At 35.6% G+C, this 24,307-nt stretch overlaps 1 protein-coding gene across 2 annotated transcripts in view; it reads left to right on the top strand.

The window, feature by feature from the left end:
• Nucleotides 1-24,307, top strand: part of LOC145680706 (transmembrane protein 272-like) — a 59,993-nt gene that overhangs the window by 23,663 nt on the left and 12,023 nt on the right. For both annotated transcript variants that reach the window (XM_081751623.1, XM_081751624.1), the window contains 3 exons: nucleotides 2,240-2,350; nucleotides 15,451-15,573; nucleotides 19,740-19,880. In XM_081751623.1, the coding sequence (XP_081607749.1) occupies nucleotides 2,240-2,350; nucleotides 15,451-15,573; nucleotides 19,740-19,880 (375 nt within the window). The remainder of the gene's footprint in view (nucleotides 1-2,239; nucleotides 2,351-15,450; nucleotides 15,574-19,739; nucleotides 19,881-24,307) is intronic.

Consider the following 24,307-nt stretch of genomic DNA (forward strand, 5'->3'; position numbering starts at 1 on the left):
TGTCACAGTTTTTACTTTATAGCTGTCTGGAACGTTAAAACTACTGTTCAATTATCTTTTCATCTGTTTACACTTAATACCGAAACTCTCTTCACTGTCAACCACTTCTTCCAACTCTAACACGTCGCGTCAGATTAGACACCTAGTATCTGAAATATGAACCTCATAGTGACACAAGTCGATACGGCAACTGAACACAGCTGTGTTCTTAGTCAGTATTATATCTTAATGTCTCTGGTGTCGATACTTTGGATAAGCGAAACGATTTAACCTTTGATTGAATGGGACATGTTTGACGGAATCCGGATGGTAGGTATGGATATTTCCAAAAATGAGATTGCAACAGTATTTTCAAGGGTAACATTTTCTTACGTGCATCACCAATGGGTGAAACAGCAGAAATTTTCCAGCAGTAAGGTGCTTTCTGGACGTGCAAAGAAGGTGGAAGCTCTTTAGATGTTTAGCTCTTTAGCTCTTTAGAGAGAAGGTAGAATTCTGCAGGCAAACAAGAGAGCTACAAAAGTGCAATGCTGGCAACCTGACATCCATCTCAGAAGAGACGATTCGTTGGAATTTAGTACTAATGGGTTATTCTAGCTGACGTCCTTTTGAACACCCATGTTAAAACAAAGAAGCAAGAAACATCACCACACTTTTCCAAGGACCACTGAGACTGGATTATCGAGCAGTGAAAGAGAGTAGTATGATTCGATGAATTTCGTTTCACTTTGCTTCATCCGGATAGAAGGATCAGTGTGTGGCGTGAACAGCACGAGTTCATTAATCTCCAAGGTCACAAGTGCCAGGGAATTGAAATTTGTTAATGATGCATACCAAGCATAAGGAATATACTTCCTATTTATTTGTGTAGTCAGTCATCCCATCAAATGATGTAGATTCATCGCCACTTTTTTCTTTGTCCTGTGAAGCACGAACTTGAACACTTTTTAAACTCACGAACAACACATTCTCTCGAATCTCTACAAATCCACTGGAAATAGAAGAAAATCCACTGGCGTGGCAGCACCGAGTCTACACGATGAGGAAAATTTACTTGATGATTCTACTGATTTTCTGGAGCTTTTTAATATTGCAGGACTCTATTTGACTGACCGTGTTAAGATCACCGATTCTAAGCCGAGAGCCAACTTTTGAAGCATGAAAAAAGTTTGAAAAAGATCTACTTATAATCGGGTAAGTACATTAATTAATCAGCCACCTATGAGTGAATAGTACGGTTCTAGTGGGCACATTTTTCTGTTATTCCATCATTATTTTGAACCTACTACTATTCACGTAAATGTAATTTCGTTATTATTCATAGATTATATATGAAGAGAACTTGTTTAATTCAAAAGTGAATTACCTTGTTCCTCCATATTTGTTCCTTTAGTTCCACATTTCCTTCCTTGCGGGGAACATCGACAGGAAGTTTTTTTTCTGCGTTGCTTTATTCTCACCTTTACTTCTCCTATTAATAGTTTTAGTTTTCTTGTAAAGAACAATTTACACAGCGTATTCTGTAACTTAATTTTGGTTTTCGATTACCCTATTTATTGTCACTATTTAAAAGTTCACTCACTATTTTTATGAAAAGGCTGTTGTTCAAATTTACAGTTTATATGGAATTCCACATGTATACTTAAGTGTTGAGTAATTTAATGATATCACAATGTGTTCCGTGCGCTCGATAATAATTATAATATTTCCTCTAGTTGCTCTTCTTTGTTTACATATTCATCCGCGAAGGGGATTTTGGTAAGTATTTGAAGAACACAGGATCATCCGAAAGCACTATTAAATTTATGGAATAACACATTTTTTTCACCCATGTGTCAAAAATAGTTTTCTGAACGCTGTCAGTGACATTAATAACGTAATATTTGCTAACACATTTCTGTAAATAAGGAAGTGCAAGGATTAACAAGTAATACTACAAATTCAATAATGTTTTCAGATGGTCCTGCGTTCTTCAAATATTTCAACGAAACCCTCTTTGAGGATGAATATGGAACGGAAGAAAAGCAGCTGGAGGGAATGTTGCTTAAGAAAGCTCCAGAGAGAGCCGAAATGATACAATAAACTATAGTTATTCATTTATTGGTACAAGGAGAGTGCCTGCTTTTTACTTAAGAAGAGAAGTACTTTAGTAAGAATTTAATCTTAAAAATTCTTTGGTTACACTTTTATTAATCTTTGAGATTAGTGAGTATTATTTCCCTTTCTTTCTGTATTGCAGCTCCTCCCCCTTCGTACGATTCTCTATTCGGACGTGTTAGAGAAGCACATAAAGCATCGAAAGGTGTATTTGACTTTGTTAAGAATGTCGTGATATTATTTCTTGGCACAAGTAAGTATTATTCTTGTAACTCATTTGATTTTGTTGGTTAATTATATTAAATAACAATTGTGTAGAATAAACTACTATCTATTTCGTAAAGATAGGCCCCTGACTTCGCGGTGCTGCCCAGGCGTTCACTCAAAACTTATATTGCAGTGTCGTACCTCGTTAGAATTTTTGGAATGTTGTCTTTTCAATACTGAAAACAAAAATTTCCTTTGTACTGTGTAGTGAGAAAAAAATAGGAATTAGTGAAAAAGTGCGTATTTTATCGTACTTTTTTTTTTGGTAGACTGATATTTATACGACTATATCTCGGAAAGGAGATCACGTGAAATAATTTCCTGGGTAGGTGCATCTATTACCTGTAACTTCTGAAAATTTCATTACTCAACACAGTAAAAAGTGAGACTTCATTATCTCTGAATTGCTGCGGTGTATTATCAATCTGAAAAAAACTTTTAGAAAGATCTAAAAGTACCTTTTTCAACCAAACTGTTTCGATTTGTTTTAAATGATAAACAATGGAAAATATGACATTATGATTTTCTCTGCACTGCGCCCATCGATATCGCAGTTTATTCGGAGTACTACGTTGCCACATTTTCCTCGCGCGTATACACTCGTAGCTCGACGGGTATTTAAACTTGCCACGTACATTGTTCGGCACTTTTTAGAGATATTCTTAAAATTTCATATCTCCATAGATTTTTAACCAATTTCTTAGAAATTAACAGGATACACAGTAAACTTACCAATTGTTAAAAATTAGAAAAACGAACTGTTTACCTTGTTTGGATTTGCATGTGACGGTCCTCGAAAATTTGTTGCTTTTTGTCAGTTTTTTCACTTACTGCACGCAGTACAAAATACACTTGCACAGAAACAAATACACTCAGAAATTTATGATATGATATAATCTTAGTTGATATATAATATTGAGTTTACACTTCATAGAAAATCTGTTTGCAGATCTAAAAGTCTCAGTGCTTCTCTCTTTAGTGTCGTACATTTCGAAGCACTTTCCCACGCAAAGTCCAACTTCATGTATCAGACAATAAACGCTAATATTTTATTAAGAACTTCCTTTCACTTTGCGGGTGCTACACACTTTGCACCTCCTTTGTCCTACTCTATTAGGATTTGCGGATATTGGGCCCTTGCTACCAGCATTCCATGGTGAATACTGGGATAGTCCCTGTAGTTCAGTGCTTGCTGAGTGCAGCAGTTTTTCTGCTACGTTCACATAAAAAGTTCGAAGTGCCATTTGTTTTCCTGCTTTCTTCCTGTACAGTATGTGAGTATTGACATGTGATAAGTCAAACAGCAGAAAAAAACAGCTTCTTCCACGATTTGACAGACATACTAATAGCTCTTACGTAGTTGATTTGTAAAAATTGCGTAAAGCTGGCTTCCGTACAAAGCACATGTGAATAATCTGTGTAAAAGAATTCTTGTTTTCAGTTGAAGTAACACGCTTTCACTTACAAAACAAGGATTTTTGTTTCAGTAATTTTTCTACTTCTCAATCTGCTGTTTTGCGTATTGATTCATTTCTTTTTCTACTATTCCCGGCGGGAGCTCATGTGGTTTGAATTCCACGTTAATTAGTAGGTCCACGTCTCATATAGCCTCGCTGCTGAACGGGACGTTAAATTCGAAATCAACTCAACTTTTTTTTTTTTTTTTTTTTTTTACTATAAAACTTCATTGGTAAAAATAGCTGAAACACTTTATATGGAGAATATTCTGTAGATAGCTTAGCATTTTGATTAATTCCCGATACACCACTAAACAAGGGTTTTTCATTTACTTGAAAATATCGATCCAAGCTACATCAGAATCTATCTTCTAATAGGAACGGCGCGTTTCTTTTTCTTCTTTCCCGGCGAAGCCTTAGGTTCACTTGAAACAGAGTTACTATCTTGTTCACTCCCGGATACACCACTGAGCACAGAATAATCCATGGCATTACTATTCGTTACTATCTAACTCATAACCATCCGAGTCAGAATCATTCATCAGTTCTGCAACTTCATTATCGCTCAAAATTTTGTCACTCCTTTCTGTAATACTGCCGCTCGTAGAAGAAATATCCATATTTTTTTTCCAATAAAAAAGCACGAGAAATACTCAGGAAAATATATGCACGTTCGCCCGTCTGACTCCAATGAATACATATGATGTGAGTGCATGTGGAAGTTTTTGACGCCTACGAACTGAAGGAAAGTGCTGAAAACGTAATCAGTGCGACGTGATTAGACGCAAAAACAGCTTTCGTCACCTACACATTGCTTTTTTGAAAGAAACAAAGGACCCATGTTTCTCTATTACATTCAGCAAGGGAATTGATCACAGAACAACTTGGGTGAACCCGTGATTGCCAAGGCTACATTTCTTTTCTTTCCTTTAACATGTTCGTAAGTGTGTATATTGATAGATCATGAGGTAGAAATAGAGCCATTGTTGATGTGTCCAGGAAGATAAAAGGAGCAGCAATGAGTCAACAAGTGACGAAAGTGAATGAAGTAAGTAGATTAAGAGATGAGTTTTTGGATGTGTTACTTCAACGTTTTATTTCGATTACATTGAAATACTTACATTCATTATTATTTTTAAGATATGAAAGGTTATGAGATCTTAAATACTTTTTTCCTATCACATTCTTACGAAGTAGGCTCTGCGCTGCAAGCTTCCTGAACGCGACAACACAGCACAACAGTGTTACCGCACTTCCAGTTACTGTATGCTTTTTCTTCATATAAGCGCGGGGAACTTAAAGGCTGGGCTGCAACATGGCTCTCCGCTTAACGCACAGGATGTGTTCGAATAAACATTCATTTTTAAGAAATAAATACTCTGCCAACAAAACCCTTTTTCGTTAGAAGTTTCAAATATTTGGAACACTAGTTTCAAATTTTCGAACTGTGTTTTGTATGTTTCTCTACATATCACGGTAAAGGAGATCAGAGCGTCATACATTTATTTTAATTACACAAAACAGGGTTGGCATAAACCATGGTTTTTATTGAAAAAACAAAAAAAAAAAACTTTTTTTTTGATTAAACCAGTTTTTTTTTTTTTTTGGTTTAAACTTTTTTTTTTGTTTAAATAATTTGCTTTATGTATTTGTATCACATATGGAGAGAAATAAGTTTGTTTCGCCTTGGTGTTATTATGCAACAATCGGGTTATGCAGCACATAAGCTTAAAGTGGAATCCAAACCGCTTCTCGGCTTACATTCGAGAGGAATTGTCCTCTATTTGAACTCGAAACAGGGACCAATTGGCCATAAATGAGATACGTCTGCCGACTCACTCACGAAGGACTCCTGATAAAAAATACGTTTTACCGATCTTTACATACTTGTTAATATAACTGTCAAGAGTCATTTCAAAAGGACAAAAAGATAAACAGTTGCACAAGTGAAACCATTCTACAGAATTATATGGACATTTTCAAAATAGTGCAGAGTACAGAACTATTTCAGTCCAAGTTAGTTCATTACGGCTTTTAGTAGTACAAGTTAAAGAAATACAACAACTTAATTTTCATATCAGTAAGAAAAGTGAATAAAGATAAGAATTGTTTGTGCCCACTTTGGCTCTGACCCATTTGTACACAAATAGATACCGGTACCAAAAATACTTCCGATTTTAATAAATGCCTCTCGAGGGGTTTGTATGACCCCCCCTCCAAAGTACGGCATTTCGATGTATTTTATCAATAGTAAACATTAAAATGAAACAATATTTAGAGTTTTTCTTTGATTGCAATTGCATAACAATAATAATAAACTATAAAAAATCACAAAAGAAACATTCATAAACTTATAAAAGAAAATGCTTTTGTAGTATAATCTCTTCGAGTAATGAATGGGGAATTTAGATCTGAATATAATACGAATAATATACGGGAATGAATCGTGATAGCCCACAAGTGTGTGTTCATCAAGATTTTACGGACACTTACACTTTTCCAAACATTTTTCGTTTTTTGGTTTAAACCAGTTTTTTTTTTTTTTTTTTTTTTTTTTTTTAACCAGCTGGTTTAAACCACCTTGGCCTACGAAAATGATTTACATATTTTCTGTGTGAGTGAACATTGGAGTACAGGCATTGTACTCCAATACAACAATATAGATGGTTTTTCTATGGCAAATAGTTACAGTAGGAGTATATACATACATGGTGGGGTCGCTATCTATGTTAATAGCCAAATAGAATATCGTCAATTAGATATAACTTTTCTTAATACTGAACGTGAATTTGAATCAACTGCAATTTTTCTGGATCAATACAAGTTAATAATTGTATCTGTTTATAGAACTCCTGATAGTAATCCATATATTTTTTTTAGAAAAATTGGAGAAGTTGTTGGCATTTCTCAGCAACTGGCATAATTATGAGATAGTAATAGGGGGCGATGTAAATGCACATTTTGATGTGACTACTGACAAACGAACTGTCCATGAGTTACTTAATCTACTCAGACAACATAATCTTCAAGTGGTTAACCGTAAACCGACTAGAGGCACAGCATGCTTAGATAATGCATTTACCAATGTAAAAACGGAATATTTAACCAGTAATGTATGACAATTTCCGTTCTCAGATCAGGATGCCCTGCTAGTCAATCTAAGTACAACAAAAGTAGAATCCTGCAATTTTAGTTTTCCCACCACCAAACTTATAGCAACTAGGCCCATCACAGAAACTAATTTGCAAAGTTTCATTCAACTCTTATCGTGTATAAACTGGGAAGTAAACATTAAGTATGATAATTTAAATGCCAACGATACATTTGATCTTTTTTAACTAAGTTTCTAAATATTTTTGAAAAGTGTGTGCCTAAAAGGATGGTCCAATATAATTCATCAAAGAAAACCAAGTTAGGTAAAAGAACGTGGTATACCCCAGAACTCTCTGCTATAAAAACTAAAGTAATGCAGTATTATAATATATATAAGAATAAAATGACTAGTGAATCCAGTGATATTTATGTCTCAAAGGAGTAAATATAAATCTGCAATAAAGGTAGCGAAAGCAACATACAATGAAAATTACATTGAATTATCATCAAATAAATGCAAAACTGCATGGAAGATAATCAACAAGGTAAGCAATAGTAATAATAATAACAACCATAATGTTACGCTGTCGCCTGATACTCTTAACACGTATTTTGTTACTTCCGTAGAGGAAATCAAGAAAAACAATGCAGATACTAATGTAAATATGTATCAGTATTTAAGTCAACATAGTCCATTTAATAGCTCTTTTGTTATTAACCATGTTAGCCCTGATGATGTCATAAAAGTAGTAAAAAAAAAAAAGAAAAAAGAAAGAAAACTTCTGACAGTAAGGATATATTTGACATATCGAACAACCTTATAAAAGCTATCATTAATCACATTGCGCAACCCCTTGCAATATGCTTCAATAAATGCTTCTCTCAAGGTATTTTTCCTAAATCGCTTATAATAGCAAAAGTTATTTCTATATACAAAACGGGAGATCGATCGTGTTCGTCTAATTACCGTCCAATATCTCTTATTCCAGTTTTTTCTAAAATTATGGAAACTATTGTTAAAAATCAGCTATATAAATATATGACTGAGCAAAACATAATTCTAGAAGCTCAATTTGGATTCAGAGCTGGGAAATCCACAATTGATGCAGTAGAATCACTAACGAAAAAAATATATGAAGTTTTTGAAAATAAGGGTTTTGCTCTAGCTACATTCTGCGATTTAAGTAAAGCATTTGATTGTGTAGATCATAAAATTCTATGTGATAAGTTAGCGTATTACGGATTCCATAGTAGCAGTTTAAACTTTGTAAAATCCTATTTAAATGAACGTAAACAGATAGTCAGTGTTAACAACATGCATTCAAACATCTTAGAAGTGAAATATGGAGTACCGCAGGGTTCTGTTCTGGATCCGGTACTATTTTTAATAATGATAAATGATTTGCCTCTAAATACTAATACGAAATCAATTCTATACGCGGATGACACTACCCTACTTAACATAAATACAAGCTTTGAAGAAGTGCATATAGAAGCTCAAGCTGCATTAAGAGAGGCAGCGACCTGGTTTAAAAGAAATGGTTTTGTGCTAAATCAAGATAAAACAAAAAAAAAAAAAAAGTAACCTTTAGTTTCAATCACTGCAATGATAGAGGTAACTATGATGTATCTGAGGTTAAATTTCTTGGTATACATATAGACAGCCAACTAACCTGGGAACAACATGTCAAATATGTATGTACAAAGCTCTCCCGAGTGCTCTTTCTGTTAAGAAAATTGAAAGATTCAGTTTCCTATGAGTATCTGAGGAATTCATATTTTGCATTTTTTCACAGCATAATTGGATATGGGATTTTGCTTTGGGGTAACAGTAGCCAAGCACATGATGTTCTAGTTTTGCAAAAGAAAGCTATCAGGATTATTGTTGGAACACATGATAAAGAACACTGTAAACCACTATTTATCAGGCTTAAGATAATGACAGTAGTTAATGTATATATTTATCAAGTCTACTTTACACTAAGCAAAACCTCGCAAATATGACACTCAGAGATGAAGTACATACATATAATACTAGATTGTGTAAGAAAATTGATATACTCTTCACTAGATTATCGAAGATCAAAAATAGTTATTTAGTTATAGGACCAAAGCCGTTTAATAAACTAACATCCTCCGTACAACAGCTGCCATTTAAGGTCTATAAGAAAAAGTTATATGATTGGTTAGTAACGAATCCATTTTACTCGATTCAAGAGTTTAGTGAATGTCAAGACATTGTGTCCTAATTTGCAGTGGCACTTTATTTTAAATATTATTAGGTTGTTCATTATAAAATTAACCAATAACTAATTGTCTGTATGCAATGATTATTTTTTTATATATCTGTATCTATATGTATATCGCATACGGACGTTGTCTATTGCTTGTAAAGCTCAATGACAATAAAATATTCTATTCTATTCTATTCTATATTTCGTCAACTATAAATCACATATAAGATTACATATACACACGGGACCCTACGCAACTTACTATTTGGTTCAATATTCGTGAAGTGCTTCATATTTAACATGCAATACCTTGCAAACGGTGCAAACTACGGTAAAACTCACTACACCAATGAATTTCCGAGAAAAATGTACATGAATTTGATGTATCATTTCCATCTATTTCCATTCGAAAAACCAAAAGTTGAATCCAATATGGCGGATCCAAGATGGCGTATGGAGTGGGCAACACATGTCAGAGAGGCAGTACTTCATCCAATTTGTTTTGCATATGTCCACATTCATTCCAGTTATATCTCAAGAAACTAAAAGCAATTTGGTGTCCGTGCGTTATAGTAGTGTATGATTGAATTCCGGATATGTGAAGGCTCATAAATATGCAAATTACCGGTATGAGCCACTAAAATTAGTACAATACACATTGGGCCGAGGAGAACTTTGCATTTGAATCAATTTTACACGAATCCCGAGGGAACACTTCGCGAATGTATCTTGTAAGCTTAATTGTCGATGTTGTTAGACTTTCGTTCATAACTTACTTTGATGTCTACTTGTCTTGCCTTTAAATTCTGAAGGTAACTAACAACTAAGCATACTTAAAACGGAGGAATCTTGAGGTTAAATATCAGTTTCTAGAGCCCTAAATGGCTTGTGTCCTTGTGTTTGTTGCGGTGAACCGAGGTTCTGTTTATGTGAGGGTACAAGTACATGTGTGATTCAGATTACATGTTACACTATAGGTCCACTTCTTTTATACTCTCTGTCTGAAAAGAACATTAAGCCCAAACAAACAATTGTTTTTGGAGAATACTACGTTATTTGAAAAGCATGTTTGTGCAGATGTGTTACGTCATTTCTAGGTTCTTTGCCAGCCCCTTGAAATAAATCAAGCCTCTCTAAATTCTCAACAAGCAACGTTCATTTATTGTATTTATTAAAATACTCTTATGATAATCAGAATTCATTAGAGATGCAAGGGCTCGGAAAGAAACGGCTTTTTTTTTAAAAAAACTGTTTTTTGCTTCACTTTTTTGCTTGGGAAATTTTGGTCTTTTTTCAAAATTCTGCTTTAAATTCATAAAGCAGATTTTGTTTCGCTTCTCTATAAAACAAAAAGTCATTTAATTAGTGGTTGATGTCGATAATAATATAAAATCTCGAAAATAAACCATGAATTTCGAAAAGATATTTCAAACAATTTTACTTCTCAACATATTTACATTATGAATTCCAAAGGATTAACCAATGCATATAATAAGATTTTTTTTTAACTTCCTACATACAAAAGTAAGCAGGGTTGGCAAGAACCATGGTTGTTTTTGAAAATGCCAAAAAACCCGTTGTTTGGGGGGAGTTTAAACTTGGGTTTTTTGGTTTAAACCAGGTTTATTGGATTTAGTTATTTTGCTTTATGTATTTATATTACATATTGACAGAAATAAGTTTGTTTCGCCATGGTGTTATTGTGCAACAACGGAGTTATGCTGGAAGAGGTCACATAAGCTTAAAGAAGTCCGGTCAGTAAATTTCTTAAATTGGGAAACTCCCGCCCTAGCCATCGGGAAAATCCCGTCATTACTCTAAATGTAGAACAATAACGGAAAAATCTTGTTATTGCTTTGCATGTAAAATTTAAAGGTCAACGTATCATAATCAGTACGCTAAAACTGAGGTATTAAATTACAAATTTAGTATGTAGATATCATTGAAAGTCCAATCCAAGCTAATGTTGGAAGCTACGTAGGCAATCGATAAATTTTGCCAATTTCTGTCAATATATTTAAGCAACCTTGGCTTCTTTATAAAAACAATAGCCATTCAGGCATGCAGAAATATACAATTTGGTTTCGTTTCGTATGTTCAGGCTTAACATCCTTATGTAATGCCTAGGTTATCAAGGAGAAGACTTTCGCTTAAAGTGACATCCGAACCGCTACTTTGTTTACGCATAAAAGAAGGGTTGTGGTTCGACTGAGAATTGAACACGGGACACCTTGATTAAAAGGTGAAAAGGAAATAAAACTAATGCAGATGGTTTGATGTGTGAAAACGTCACTATGAAGTTCACACGATTCGCATTTATCGTTCTTTTTATTTATTTATTTATTTATTTATTTTTTTTTAGTTTAAACCAGTTGTTTATTAAAAAGGAAAAAGAAGAAAACAGCTGATGTAAACCAGCCAAACCTAAAAGTAAATACTTCTTTTAAAAAATACAGAAATAACTAGCAAAATTCTATGTAGTATTTTTACTTCAAAATATTCCATACCCTCTTTTTGGAACAAAATAAAATTAAACTAAAACATAAGAGAAATAAGATTTATATGATACACTTAAAGGCTGCATATCTAGAGCTTTTGGTTCTGTATATTCTTGAAATTCTACAGTTTTATATAACCACCAACACGGTTTACTCAGTCAAGTTCTCTGAATTTTTAACAAAAGGGATTCAACATATGAAAGGTGTGAGTCAAGAACATGGTAACCCACAATATTACTATTTTAAGAAATTAGAGATTTTCTGCTGCACAATCCATTTTGAAAGTTGGAAAGCTGATTTTTCACATAAGACTATACATGAAGGATTAAACGAAGCGGTATGCGTTGCTGTCTATCTGGTGCTGCAAAACTCAGCAATTGAAAATTTCTTGGTTACCATGTTCTTGGCTCACACCCTTCATATCATTACGGAACTCTCCTTCCTCCCCGCCCCACCACCACCACCACCAAAAAAAGAAAAAAGGACTACGGAATACATTTAAGTTAAGATAAATACAACTGCACAACAAACATGACTGAGTGGAGTATTTGCGCTTCTATCGGGAAGTCGGGATTCAACCCAGCATTCGGCCATTCTGACAAAGCTTTTCTTAATTCCATCTGTGAAGTAGAAATAGTGCGTGTACTGTGAGTTCGCGGATTTCCTTGCTTCTTGTTTTTAAATCGATATTATTACTAATTACCAGCAGTGACGGTTTTGCGAAGGTTAGGGGCGGTCTTTCGGACTGAAGCCTGTTCCCCCAAATTACGGAATGTCTAAAACAAATGAAATATCTATTAGTTATGCCTTTACTCATAAACTTTAAGCTCCCGTCAAATAAAAATTACGAATGTTTAGAAAAACTAAACGTTAGTAAGAAAAAACCCTCTCAAAATACTTTTCTAAATCCGCCACTGATTCTCAGTATAAAATGATCTTCAAGGTTGTATCTGGAAGATTATCGCTAAATATATAAACGAAACGAAATATTTAATATGCCTGTACTCATAAACTTCAAGCTCCTCCCAAATAAAATTAGGACATTTTAGAAAACGAAACAATCAGAGAAAACCCTCCCAAAGTACTTTTCTAAATCCACTACTGATTATTTATATAAATTAGTATTCAAGGTGGTATCCGGAAAATTACTGCTAAATCGTTCCACAGCTACAGTATAACAGAAATGTGGAATTACGGTTTGACGGATATCTTGAAAAACGTACGCTTTGACGGATATATAGAAAAACATAAGTTTAACTTTTGCGCTAGAAGCTAGAGTACTAAGCTCTTAGAAATGAAACACGGATGACAAACTAAAATGATCTAGTGAAGAAAAAAATGTCGATAACTCAAAAGTTAAAATAAAGTTAAATAGCCTCTAAAATTGCCCTCAAATACTACATTCTTCATGTTAGCTTTAATTCGTAAAACATGTGCTCCATCCATCTTGATGGTGAATTTCAGAGCGAAATATGGCATTTAGGTCATGGAATTCTTATCTACTATAGAATACACTATAAGAAAGTTATTTAGATAGAAAAATCATGAAAATGAAGAAAGCCAAAATTTCCAAAATTCTCGTTTTTTTCCCTTTTTATGTGAAAAAAACCATCGATTCAAAAAAGCCGGCTTTTTTGCATCTCTAGAATTCATTATTTATAGAATGAATACTGAATACCTATTGTTAGAATTACCACTGTATAGCACCAAGTTTTCTGTCACTATTTCTGAATTGCGAGTCATGAAAACATTATAGTTTCTCAAATGCATTTCAATGATCTAAGAAAAGCTTTACATGTCAGAATCTCGAAGTACATTGTTTGACTAAGATTATTTTCATATGACTTCTGAGATCTTTTGTAGTGAATCAAATAAAAATTTACCGATCTTGAACACAGACATAGATACTTTACCAAAGTTCTTTGTCACTCATCTTTGTGATACTAATAATAATATACCTATTACGTTTGGGTGAATATTGTTTCATATTGCATATATCTTCAACGATCGGTATTCTTTCAGGAGGTAAGAAGTGAATCGTAGAGCAAATTATTGCTATGCTGAGGACGCTGAATATCAGATGCAGTTTAATGTTCACATGCAAAGATGAAAGTGCATTTTACACATACAATGCAGCAATTAATAATAAAATGAATATCGGATTATGTAACTGTGTGTGGATCGGTGGCTAAGTTGTAGACCGTTCGGTCGGACCTCTGGTGCGTGGGGTCCTTGATTCGATTGCACCTCGCGCCAAGTGAACTTTGTTGTGGAGAACACTGTGTACTGGTTTATTCTCAGGGTTGTTAGATTTCCTCCCACTCCCACCATTTCAGTCATTCTCATCATCACCGTCTCCTTTAGCCTACACGGTATAACCGTGGGAACTAAACTTGAAATGTTTTATTTTATTTTCTATCAGATTGTTTAAGAAATTATTGAGGCTTCGGAGATCAAAATTGAGAGTTAATTTATTGTGATTTGAAAATAACATTAGGAAACCACATAATGTGCCATTTTGTTCGATTACCTTCTGTCATTTTTCCAGCGGCACCATAATTCTATTTTTATAAAACTGTTGTTGCTGGTCAAAATTTTGTGATATGTGGTTTTTAAAGGCCTTTTTTCAAACTAATTTACCACTATTTAAGTAGTTCTGCAAAGACCGAAACAAATGATAATTTGACGATGCCAGGTCCGAGCTGTATTGAGGATTCATTAAAACTCCTTGCCAAGTTCTGTCAATTTCTGACGGGTCGTCAAGATGTATGTGGTCTGACATTGTCAGCTTGATATACGACAATCTTTTTGTTGACAAGTTCCGACCAGTTTCTTCTGAATTGCTAGGGGCACTTCCGCTAATTGTCGACAGGATAGACCCGAGTCTATGATTCTGCCCAGCGGCAGCAGTTCGTGATACACGATTCCCTTCCAGTCGCATAGCCATAAACTGTCGAACTTCTTGCTTCGATCAGAATTTCACACATTTTTATTGTATCCACTTTTTATCACTCAAGATCAACCGCTTCAGAAATGACTCGAGTAAATATTTTTGAATCAGACTATATGGCGCACAGACGTCAAACTTCATTTTGTAGCCAGCTTTTTCAAAATGGTTTAACACTGTTTGGTGATGAATGTTTAGGTTATTGGCAATGTGATGACTACTTATATGCTGAACTTGCTCGATATGCTTACCACAATATCATCGATTTTTTCTGTGATTGATCCCCCACTGCGAGAAACATGTTGAATATCGAGATTACCAGAACAAAAGTGACTAAACCATTTTTTGTCTGTTGCTTTTGACAATGTACCTTGCACATAAACAACACAAATTCCTTCACGGGCCTGCATAGCATTTGCACTTTTATCAAAATAAAATTGTAAATGTAGCGAGCGCTGTTTCGATAGTTCATTCAACTTATGGTACAATACCAGGCGTCTGATTAAAACGATCACAACACTTTTTTGCATATCTACTAGTTTCAACCCTGAAATTTGGCCCACTAAGCCATCTTGTGCACAAAAGGCTAACTACTTTTTAGGTTATCTGACATAACTTTGGATTTATAATCTAGAAAATCAATAACAGGTAAAGTTCATCACATAGTAGTTATGAAATTTATAGTGAAAGTTAAATTTATATTAGTTACTGTAAACGAAATTCAGAAGTGCATGGTGATTCGCGCGGTGTAGGATATGTTTTTCTCTTATTCATTTGTACTACTTACACATTTTTAAAGACCTGCGTAGGTACTTTCTAAGAACTTCATTAAATTTCCATTTACTTACCTTTTTCAGTTGGTTGTACAGTTATACTTGGAGTTACCATAGTTATACCAGTGTGTATGGTAGTCATCGGATCAGTGTACTTTAATGACTGTAGGGGAGGCGAATATATTCCTGTTTACCTTGTTGTTGGAGGTAAGATACTTTTACATGTAGAACATAATTTCATGTATTTGTTGTTTGTCATGAATAGGTCAAGCATGACATGCTTCCAGTGAATCTATATTATAAAATTGAATGAGACTACGTTTGTGACTCCTAATCTCTTGAACCACCCGATCGATCTCGATCAAATTTTTGACGTAGATGTGGTTCTGGCCTGGGAGTGATTTTAGCTATTCACTTTGACGGTAGAACTTAAGGGTGGGGGAGGAGGGGAAGATAGAAAAAATAAATAAAACTTAATAATTATTGAACCAAACGACCAATCTCGATCAAATTTTCGACATGGGTGAGGTTTGGAATTGGGATGGATTTTATCATTTCACTTTGAAGGAACAACGTAGGGTAGGGGGATATATATATATATATATATATATATATATATATATATATATATATATATATATATATATATATATAAATAAATCAATAAAAATAAAAGTGACTAAGTTTGTCACTTAATAAGTCTTGAACCACCCGACCTATCTCAACCAAATTTTCCACATAGATGAGGTTTGGGACTGGAAAGTTTTTTATAATTTCCCTTAACGATAGATCCCACAAGAGGGGGAGGGGAGGGATATATGAACTGTACCGACAAACTGTTAGAGCTGATTCCTCACAACAAAATAAGAGGAAAAGTTCATATAGACCTATGGCGAAAAGTTCATTGTTTCAGAGCTAGGGCTGTCCAAAGTGGCGAAAACGCCAAATTTCAACAGGTCCTATTTCGAATTCGAGAAACTGTGGATGGTGGTCCTTATCAGTGTAAAGGAAGCTACGTTTTGTGACACTCAAAATTATTTAGTTGAGTGTTGAAGATACTGTTTATTTCAATTTGTGAATGTCCATAGCATATTTTCTTATTTTTCAAAATATTGTTATACCATGACAGTGTTAAAATTTTACAAATGCTTGGTAGCACTTACAAGATTCAATTTATAAAGTTAGCCATTGTTTTCGACACAATGTTTGTTTTTATTTATTTATTTAAAGTTTAACGTATCTTTTGCTGTACATGAGGTGTAGACCTACAGTTTAATTAGAACCTCATTTTAGCACACTGCTCTACAGCCCTATGTGGGCTTCGGTCTCTCCAACTGTAACCTACATTCGTCTCATTCCTTCAATTTGTTACTCCATCCTTTTATCTTCATTCGCTTCAGATCTTCCATTACATCGTCAGTCAATCGTAACTTGGGTCTTCCTCTTCCTCATCAGCATACATCCTTTCATGCAGGACTTCCTTCGGCAGTCTTTTATCCGACATTCTCTCTACAGGATTGAAACAATTTAAATGCTGACCTTACTAAATTTACTGTATCTTTGTTTCTCAATATATCATTTGTTTCCTCTTTAGCTTTGCTTCTCCATTTATCATCATTTTTCACGGGTCCATAGATTTCTCTTATAATTATTCTTTCGAATATTCAGAACACATCCTCATTTCGCTTAGTAATGGTCCATATTTTCACATCATACGTTATACGTCTTAATTTTTGTAATTACTAATTAATTTGCTCTTCAGGAACTGCGTTGTTACGATGTTATTCCTTATTTCCTGCTTGTACTTTCTTATTTTGTATTATTCATTTTGTTTTGATTATTCAGTGTAAAGCCTAGATGTCTGAAGCTGTTCACACCCTCGAGGATCTGACTTTCTATTTCCAATTTCATTACACTTCTTTTCTTCTCATTTGCAGATATTACAATTTACGAGGAACGTTTTTAAAGTAAGATCTGGTTGGCAATAAGTAACTTAAGTGCAAGCGTTCGTAATTTTTTACATGCACAGTGTCTCCCGGCATTTTTTGAGAATAAATAGACATTAGAGAATAAATAGATACGGCAGAAATTCATCGCCACATCTGTGAGGCGTATGGTTCAAATGCAATGAGTGATGGCAAAGTTCGTGAGTGGGTGAGACTGGTTAAGGAAGGGCGGGAGATTGTTCATGATAAACCATGATCGGGCCAGCCCTTTATAATCACTAACGATCTTGTGCGTGTGGCAGAGATCAAGATTCATAGAAACAGACGATTCACCATTTCCACGCTGTCAGAGAATTTTTCGCAAGCTTCACGATCTGTTCTCTACAAATTTGTGTAGGATGAATTGGTCTCTCAGGAGGAAAACTTTCATGGCATGAGTCTACAGAAACTTGTCTCCTGATACGACAAATGTTTTATCATCAGCGGAAGTTAAGTTGAAGCGTAACTGATATATATATATATATATATATATATATATATAACCTCCTAAGAATGTAATACACTTGAAATGTTTATTATTATTATTATTAAACAGACCTTACTTTAAAAATGTTCCTCGCATTTAGTTCTACCGTATTAACTTTTAATTTCATTTACTCCATCTTTTGTTCCAATCCGGCATAGATCTGTTTTAGTTCTCTTCCAGTTTTGGCTATAGTTGTAATGTCTTTTACGTAAGCTAATAACTGGCTTTACTCGTGTGTCTTATTTTATTTATGGTTCTGTGTAAAACTATATTGGAAAGTGTTTTTGAGAGCTTATCGCCTTGCTCCACTATTACATGAAATGGGTCAGTTATATTATCTCCTATTTTCACCCTATCCTTTTTCCATTGTCTTTCCATTTTCTATTAGTCTCCCTAATTTCCTAGGTATACCAAATTCCTTCAATGTATCGTTTAGTGACATTGTATTGACACTAGTCGATTGACACATCAAAAATAGTCTTGAAATCGATAAGTAGCATAAGTAAGGTAACATTATGCTCATAGTGTTTCTCTGTTATTTATCTTATTGTAAATAATTATCCGTTGTGCTTCTGTTAGCTCTAAATCCAGCTTGATGTTCACCGATAATCTTAGACTATCTCTTGATTTTCGTATATTACTGTAGACAAAACTTTGTATGTTATATTCAGAAGCTTGGTTCCCGTGGTGTTTGTGCAATCTAACTTGTAATCTCTCTTATGATGTGGAAATATCAGGTGTGGCTAGAAACCTAACACACGCACACACACACAAACACACACCAAAAAAAACGAAATAAGTAAATAATGGGGATGGAAAGGGTGGCTGTGAGAGATGGAGAGAGGCCATTAAATAGTCTTAAATTACAAATAAATAAACTGGTTACCTTGCACGTTTGCAATGTAGTGCATAACTATATAAAAAATGGTGAAAACTTACAATACACTTCAAATAAAAGTTATTTTTCATGAGTCATACTAAGAAAAATGAAGCGATAGAGTCAAGGAAAAGAACCAGGAAATTTATTTATATAAGTTTGGTAGATACGCGCATTCAAATTTCATTGCTCTCCAGATATCGAACTCTGAACCAAGTGCGCCAAAGGCGCGTCTGGTAATCACTAGACTAGCGAGGAGGGTTTTTGGTGCTTTGAATAATCCAAAGGAAATAACTATCAATTAAGAAGATTTATAGTGAAGTCATTAAAGCTTTGGGAACTAGGAAAACGACTATGAGAAGTCTGATACTCTTAAGAAGTCTAACTGAGGATCTCAAAGACGTGTCCTTCCCTTTCCAGAATGATCTCTCCAAGCTATCTTGGATCATTACCCGTATATTACCACCCTAGAAATGGATCTTAATCGTTTAATATCATCTTGATGGTCCACGATTGGATGGTTTATATGTTTAGGATATACATGTATCATAAAATTATTCTATCCAAAAGTGATGAACGTTCCAGAAGATAGTCACCAAGATAAGAAGAATTGGTAACTTATCCTTTCATCTTTATCTAATTATTCAAGGTTTTTACTCGAGACATGGAACTACAATTTAACGTGAAAATTAGTTCAAATTTTAATGCTTTCCCACTGAGAGTCGAACCCAGAGCAACGAGCACGCGCTAGCCACTAGACCAGTGGAAAGGACTTCAAACTTCTTGTAGCGCAACGTCTTTCTTTCGTTTCTCTTTTTGTAAAAGTACTATGTATTAAGGTAAATAAATAGCTTTGAATATAAAACGGATAACCTCCAAAGACGTTTTAATGAATGCCATTGGAATTAATTATTGTAATGGAAGTGTCTCTAGAAAACAGTTACCTTTGTTATAGTACATACGCACAATAATTCTTTTTGTTTGCTGAATTTCTACTATACACTAGATTTCTGATAATTTGCAGGTGGATTTGGTGTTGTGAAGCAGCTTCTCCATTTATCGACGCGGGTACGACAGCGGGAAGAAGAGCAAGAAGAAGAAAGAATTAGACAAACCCCAACACAAACACTCATAAATTGTTTTATGCTTGGATGGTTTATTATTGGTAAATATATTTTAATTTACATTATCTGATTCGAGCGTGTGAAAAATAAAGTTATTACGTTGTTTTGTTATAAGACACACAGCACAAGAAAATATTTATATATCTATTATCTTAATTATCGTAAGGAAGAGAAACGTTATTCGATTCAATATTATTTGCTTCACCTACCTACCTACCTACTTAACGAACTATCTAAGTATAACTTCCCGTATGTTTAGGACGGGAGCTAAATAGTTCAGCGCATTGTATTTATAGATGGTGACCTAAAAACGGAAACATGTAGTTAGCAACACGTAAGAGGTGAGCAGTGATAACACTGAGGATGCATCTGCAATACCTGGTTGTTGTTAGTGATGTATTAAATGATCGTCTGTAGTACGTCAGGTGGAATAGAACGGAAGCGTTGTTGAAGCTAGTAGATGGTGATGATGCGAAATGGGATATTTCTCAAGGAGGATGCAAGATTTGTTAGTGCAAATGTATCTAAGGCGACCGTATGTTAAGTGTGTCGCTAGTAACAATGCTCATAGTAACCTGCAGAACTCATGGCAAAACAACATAAGTGAAGAGTAATAGTGAACGGAAAAGAAGCCTCAGTGGCAGGAATCGCCAAGCATCGAAGAGGAGTCTCACCAAGGACCGTAGAGTATCCAATTAAAGTACTGTGAAACTCAATCAACACTTGGAACAACCTATTGCGACAATCGCAGTCCGACGCAAGTTGCATAAGCTGAACATCTGCAATAGAATTGCAAACTCTGGTAACGGCTAACAACGCTGTAGAGCGACGAAAAAGATGCCGAGAACATGTTTATGTATGGCGAAGTCTCAAAGCAGATTATGGTCCAAACTTCCTCCGTACCGCGAAATAAAGAGGTGTGATTAAAAAAAAAAAAAAAAAAAAAATGGTTTTGCTATTGAGCTCATGAACAGCGAGCTCATGAAGGTTTTAGCATGAAGAAAGTGAGTTCAAAATTAGTGCCAAGGAACCTGACATTGGAACAAAAGGAAACTCGAATGGACATTTGTGCTGACATTTTGACGAACTTTAAAAAAGACTGCATTCTTAGAGATAGAGAGAGTGATAAGCTGTAACAATTCATGGTTTTACACTACAATCCTGAAACCAAACGCGAGTCAATACATTGGAAGAATGCTTATTTTCCACGTCACAAGAAAGTTCGAATGAGCAAATCGAAATTCAAAGCAGCGATGATTGTTTTGTTCGACATTGTGGGATGTGTACGAGGGTTAGAAAGAAATAAGTGGCAACACATAAATCTTTCGTGAACCATTTATTGTATAATCATGAGACTTCTACAGAACTTCAACGTAACCTCCTGCAGCATGTTGCATCCGCTGCCAGATGTGGGAAGTCGCAGGATAGCAGCAGTAGTGCCCTCTGTGTTCATGTAGCGCCCTATAGTTCGAAGTATGGCATCTCTGGTGCGGAAACGCATCCCTCGCAGTGGTTCTTTCATCTTAGGGAACAGATGAAAGTCACGTGGACTCATGTCCAGTGAATAGAGTGGGTGCTCTAGAACCTCTCACTCCATCATGCAAACAGGTTCCTCACAGCAACTGCGTTGTGACAACAGGCGTTGTCATGCAAAACAATGGGTGGATCCCTTATGAAGTTGGGTCGTTTCCTGCGCTGTGCAGGACGCAGATGTTCCAGAAACCTGCGGTAGTACACTGCATTTACGGTCTGGTTCGGAGGAACTGCATGCCGTAATATGACACCACTCTCATCGTATGTCGCTATCAGCATCACCTTCATATTTCCCAGTTCCTGACGCAGCTTCTGGGGTCGGGGAGATGATGAGTGGTGCCATTAATTTTACTGGCGCTTAAGTTCTGGCTCATAAGAGCCCATGTTCTGTCCAGTGTGATGATTCTGTCCAGGAATACGCGACCTACCCATGTGCCAAATGATCACTGACGAGGTGGTATCTCTGTCATTTGTGAACGTCTGTAAGGCGGCATTCACCGGGATGCGATTTTTCGGTAACCAAGGACATTGTGTAACACATTCAACACTCTAGTGTGGTATGTTCCTACCTCGTTAGCCAGTTCCCTACCTGTCCACCTCCTGTGTCTACATGCAGCAAAGATAGAATCAATTCAATGACTCAGTTTTTGGCCCCATGTCGACCTCCACCTGGTCTCTGTTGCACATTATTACGTCCTTCACGAAATGCTGCAACCCAACGTGCCACAGTCCGATGCGGTAATGCGTCATAACCGCTTGCTTCATGTAGTTCAGAGTGACATTCTCTGATATTTTTTCCACGTGCCGCTTCGATCTTTATCCATGCACGTTGTTCTGACTTTCCACGTGCCGCCCGAACAGCGACATCTTCTTTAAAGCGGTGTGATTTGACAACTTACATTCAACACACTTCACTGTAACCGACCAGGTATCGGGTCGCTGTTCGGGCGTCATTTATTTGTAACCAACCAGGTATCGGTTCGCTGTTCGGGCTGCCATTTATTTACAACCAGTTCGAGTCTCTGTTCGGGTAGCCATTTATTTATAACCATCAAATATATCAAATCTCTGTTCGTGGTTCTTGTCCTCCGTGGTCCTGCCAGTGGGTATTTGCTAGAGACCTGGACTTACCTGAGTAGGACGTTAAAGGACCTCTCCAAGAAGAGATTACAAATTGTTTCCAAATCGCTCATCGGTCTCAATGATGAGATGAGCATTAGGTGCCGAGAGGTTCGGATGTCTCGTCTCGAAAACCTCACGGACGATCAGACGGTCATCCAGACCATAACGCACACAAATATCATTCACACATATACACTGTACACTGGGTTAAAAGACACTATACTTATTTATTAGAATACTATTAAAAGAAGAACGAAGAGAAATGATCACAACACTTCACACTACATATATATATATATATATATATATATATATATATATATATATATATATATATATATATATAATTATTTCCAATATCACAATCACACTTTGCCTTTTCAATGCACTGTAGCCCTTTATCACTTTGATATACTGTATATATATATATATATATATATAGAAGATTATGATTCAGATTTCACTGTAAATGCTTTTCTCACACCATTGACGCACTTGGGGGAAGAGCACTGGGGGAAAAGTTACCGGGATAATCCCAAGTAGCAATCTAGTTGCTGCTCCAAACAATCCTGAAGAGTTGAGAAGAGTCTTCAGCAAAATACATTTCCAAAGTGGAATGCTAATGTTGGAGGGCGCGTTTATAACATACGCACAAGGTATGTGAACCTGGGACTTCACTAGTTGGGGCTAGCCGTAGGAAAACGTCCTTCACCGGCTAGTAGCTTGTGCCCCTTAACACAAAGTCATACTTAATTCCCGACGCAACGTGCGTGGAGGCTGCACACAATTCCGGAGTCAAACTCCTCGAGCACAAAGGTTCGGGATACGATCTGCAATGGTTTACTGAAGAATGTTGGCAGTTCATTCTAAAAACCACTCAGTTAAATCATGTGTATGCACATGCAAACAGAATACGGAAAAGAATTTATGTTAATTTTAGTCCATGGGCACGATGCACGAGACATTGCGATAATTTGGGCGTGTGAAAGTACAGATATGGAAATGGAAAAGCAATGTGACTGGCGTCACTCTGGTCACTTGAACATCTGGTCAGCTAGTACTTCCATAAATGATTAAAGAAAGCATTCAATTCAGTTCCAAATAATTGCAGAATATATACTGTGCATATTAATAAGTCAGGGAGAAACACTGAAAAGGTTTGTCACTCACTGAAATGTTCTCACCAAAAAGCAATGTTTTAAATATATATATGAAAAAACAATGAGAGACTTCTTTGTCCAGTTGCGTGGGAAGGAAGCAATTCCCACCGAAGAAAGAACTTATTTGCGTCGCAAAATAAAGTATAAATAGAAAATAATAATCACTGTCTTTACGAAATATACAGAGCGTCCACAAAAAATACTTCTATAACCTGGTAGCGGTTATATCACTACGATCACTGTAGCACCTACATTAGCATCGCCACCCGCGTTGTATAGCTCCACCCACCCTTACATGTATTGCCAACAGGAGCTCGAACAAAAATCCCTACGCGAGGATAAAACAATGTTGCCACTTATTTCTTTCCAGCCTTCGTACGTTAATTAAGTACCCGACAATGAAACTGTAAACCAACATTAATTTTAGCGAATAAGAAGAGAACGACCTGATTTGTGGACAAACAAGTCAGATTCTGCACCAAGAGAATGCTCCGGGTCACACAGTACTATCAGTGAAGACATTTTTGGCTAAACATGAGATCCTTTGCGTTAGATCTTCCGCCATATTAGCCGAATCTTGCTTTATCTACTTTTTTTTTTTTTTTCAAGGTGAAGTCAGCTCTGAAAAGAACCAGGTTTGAAATAGTACAAGC

The sequence above is a fragment of the Thermobia domestica genome, chromosome 3 (assembly GCF_964235325.1).
Source record: "Thermobia domestica chromosome 3, izTheDome1.hap1.1, whole genome shotgun sequence".
Taxonomy (NCBI): Eukaryota; Metazoa; Arthropoda; class Insecta; order Zygentoma; family Lepismatidae; genus Thermobia; species Thermobia domestica.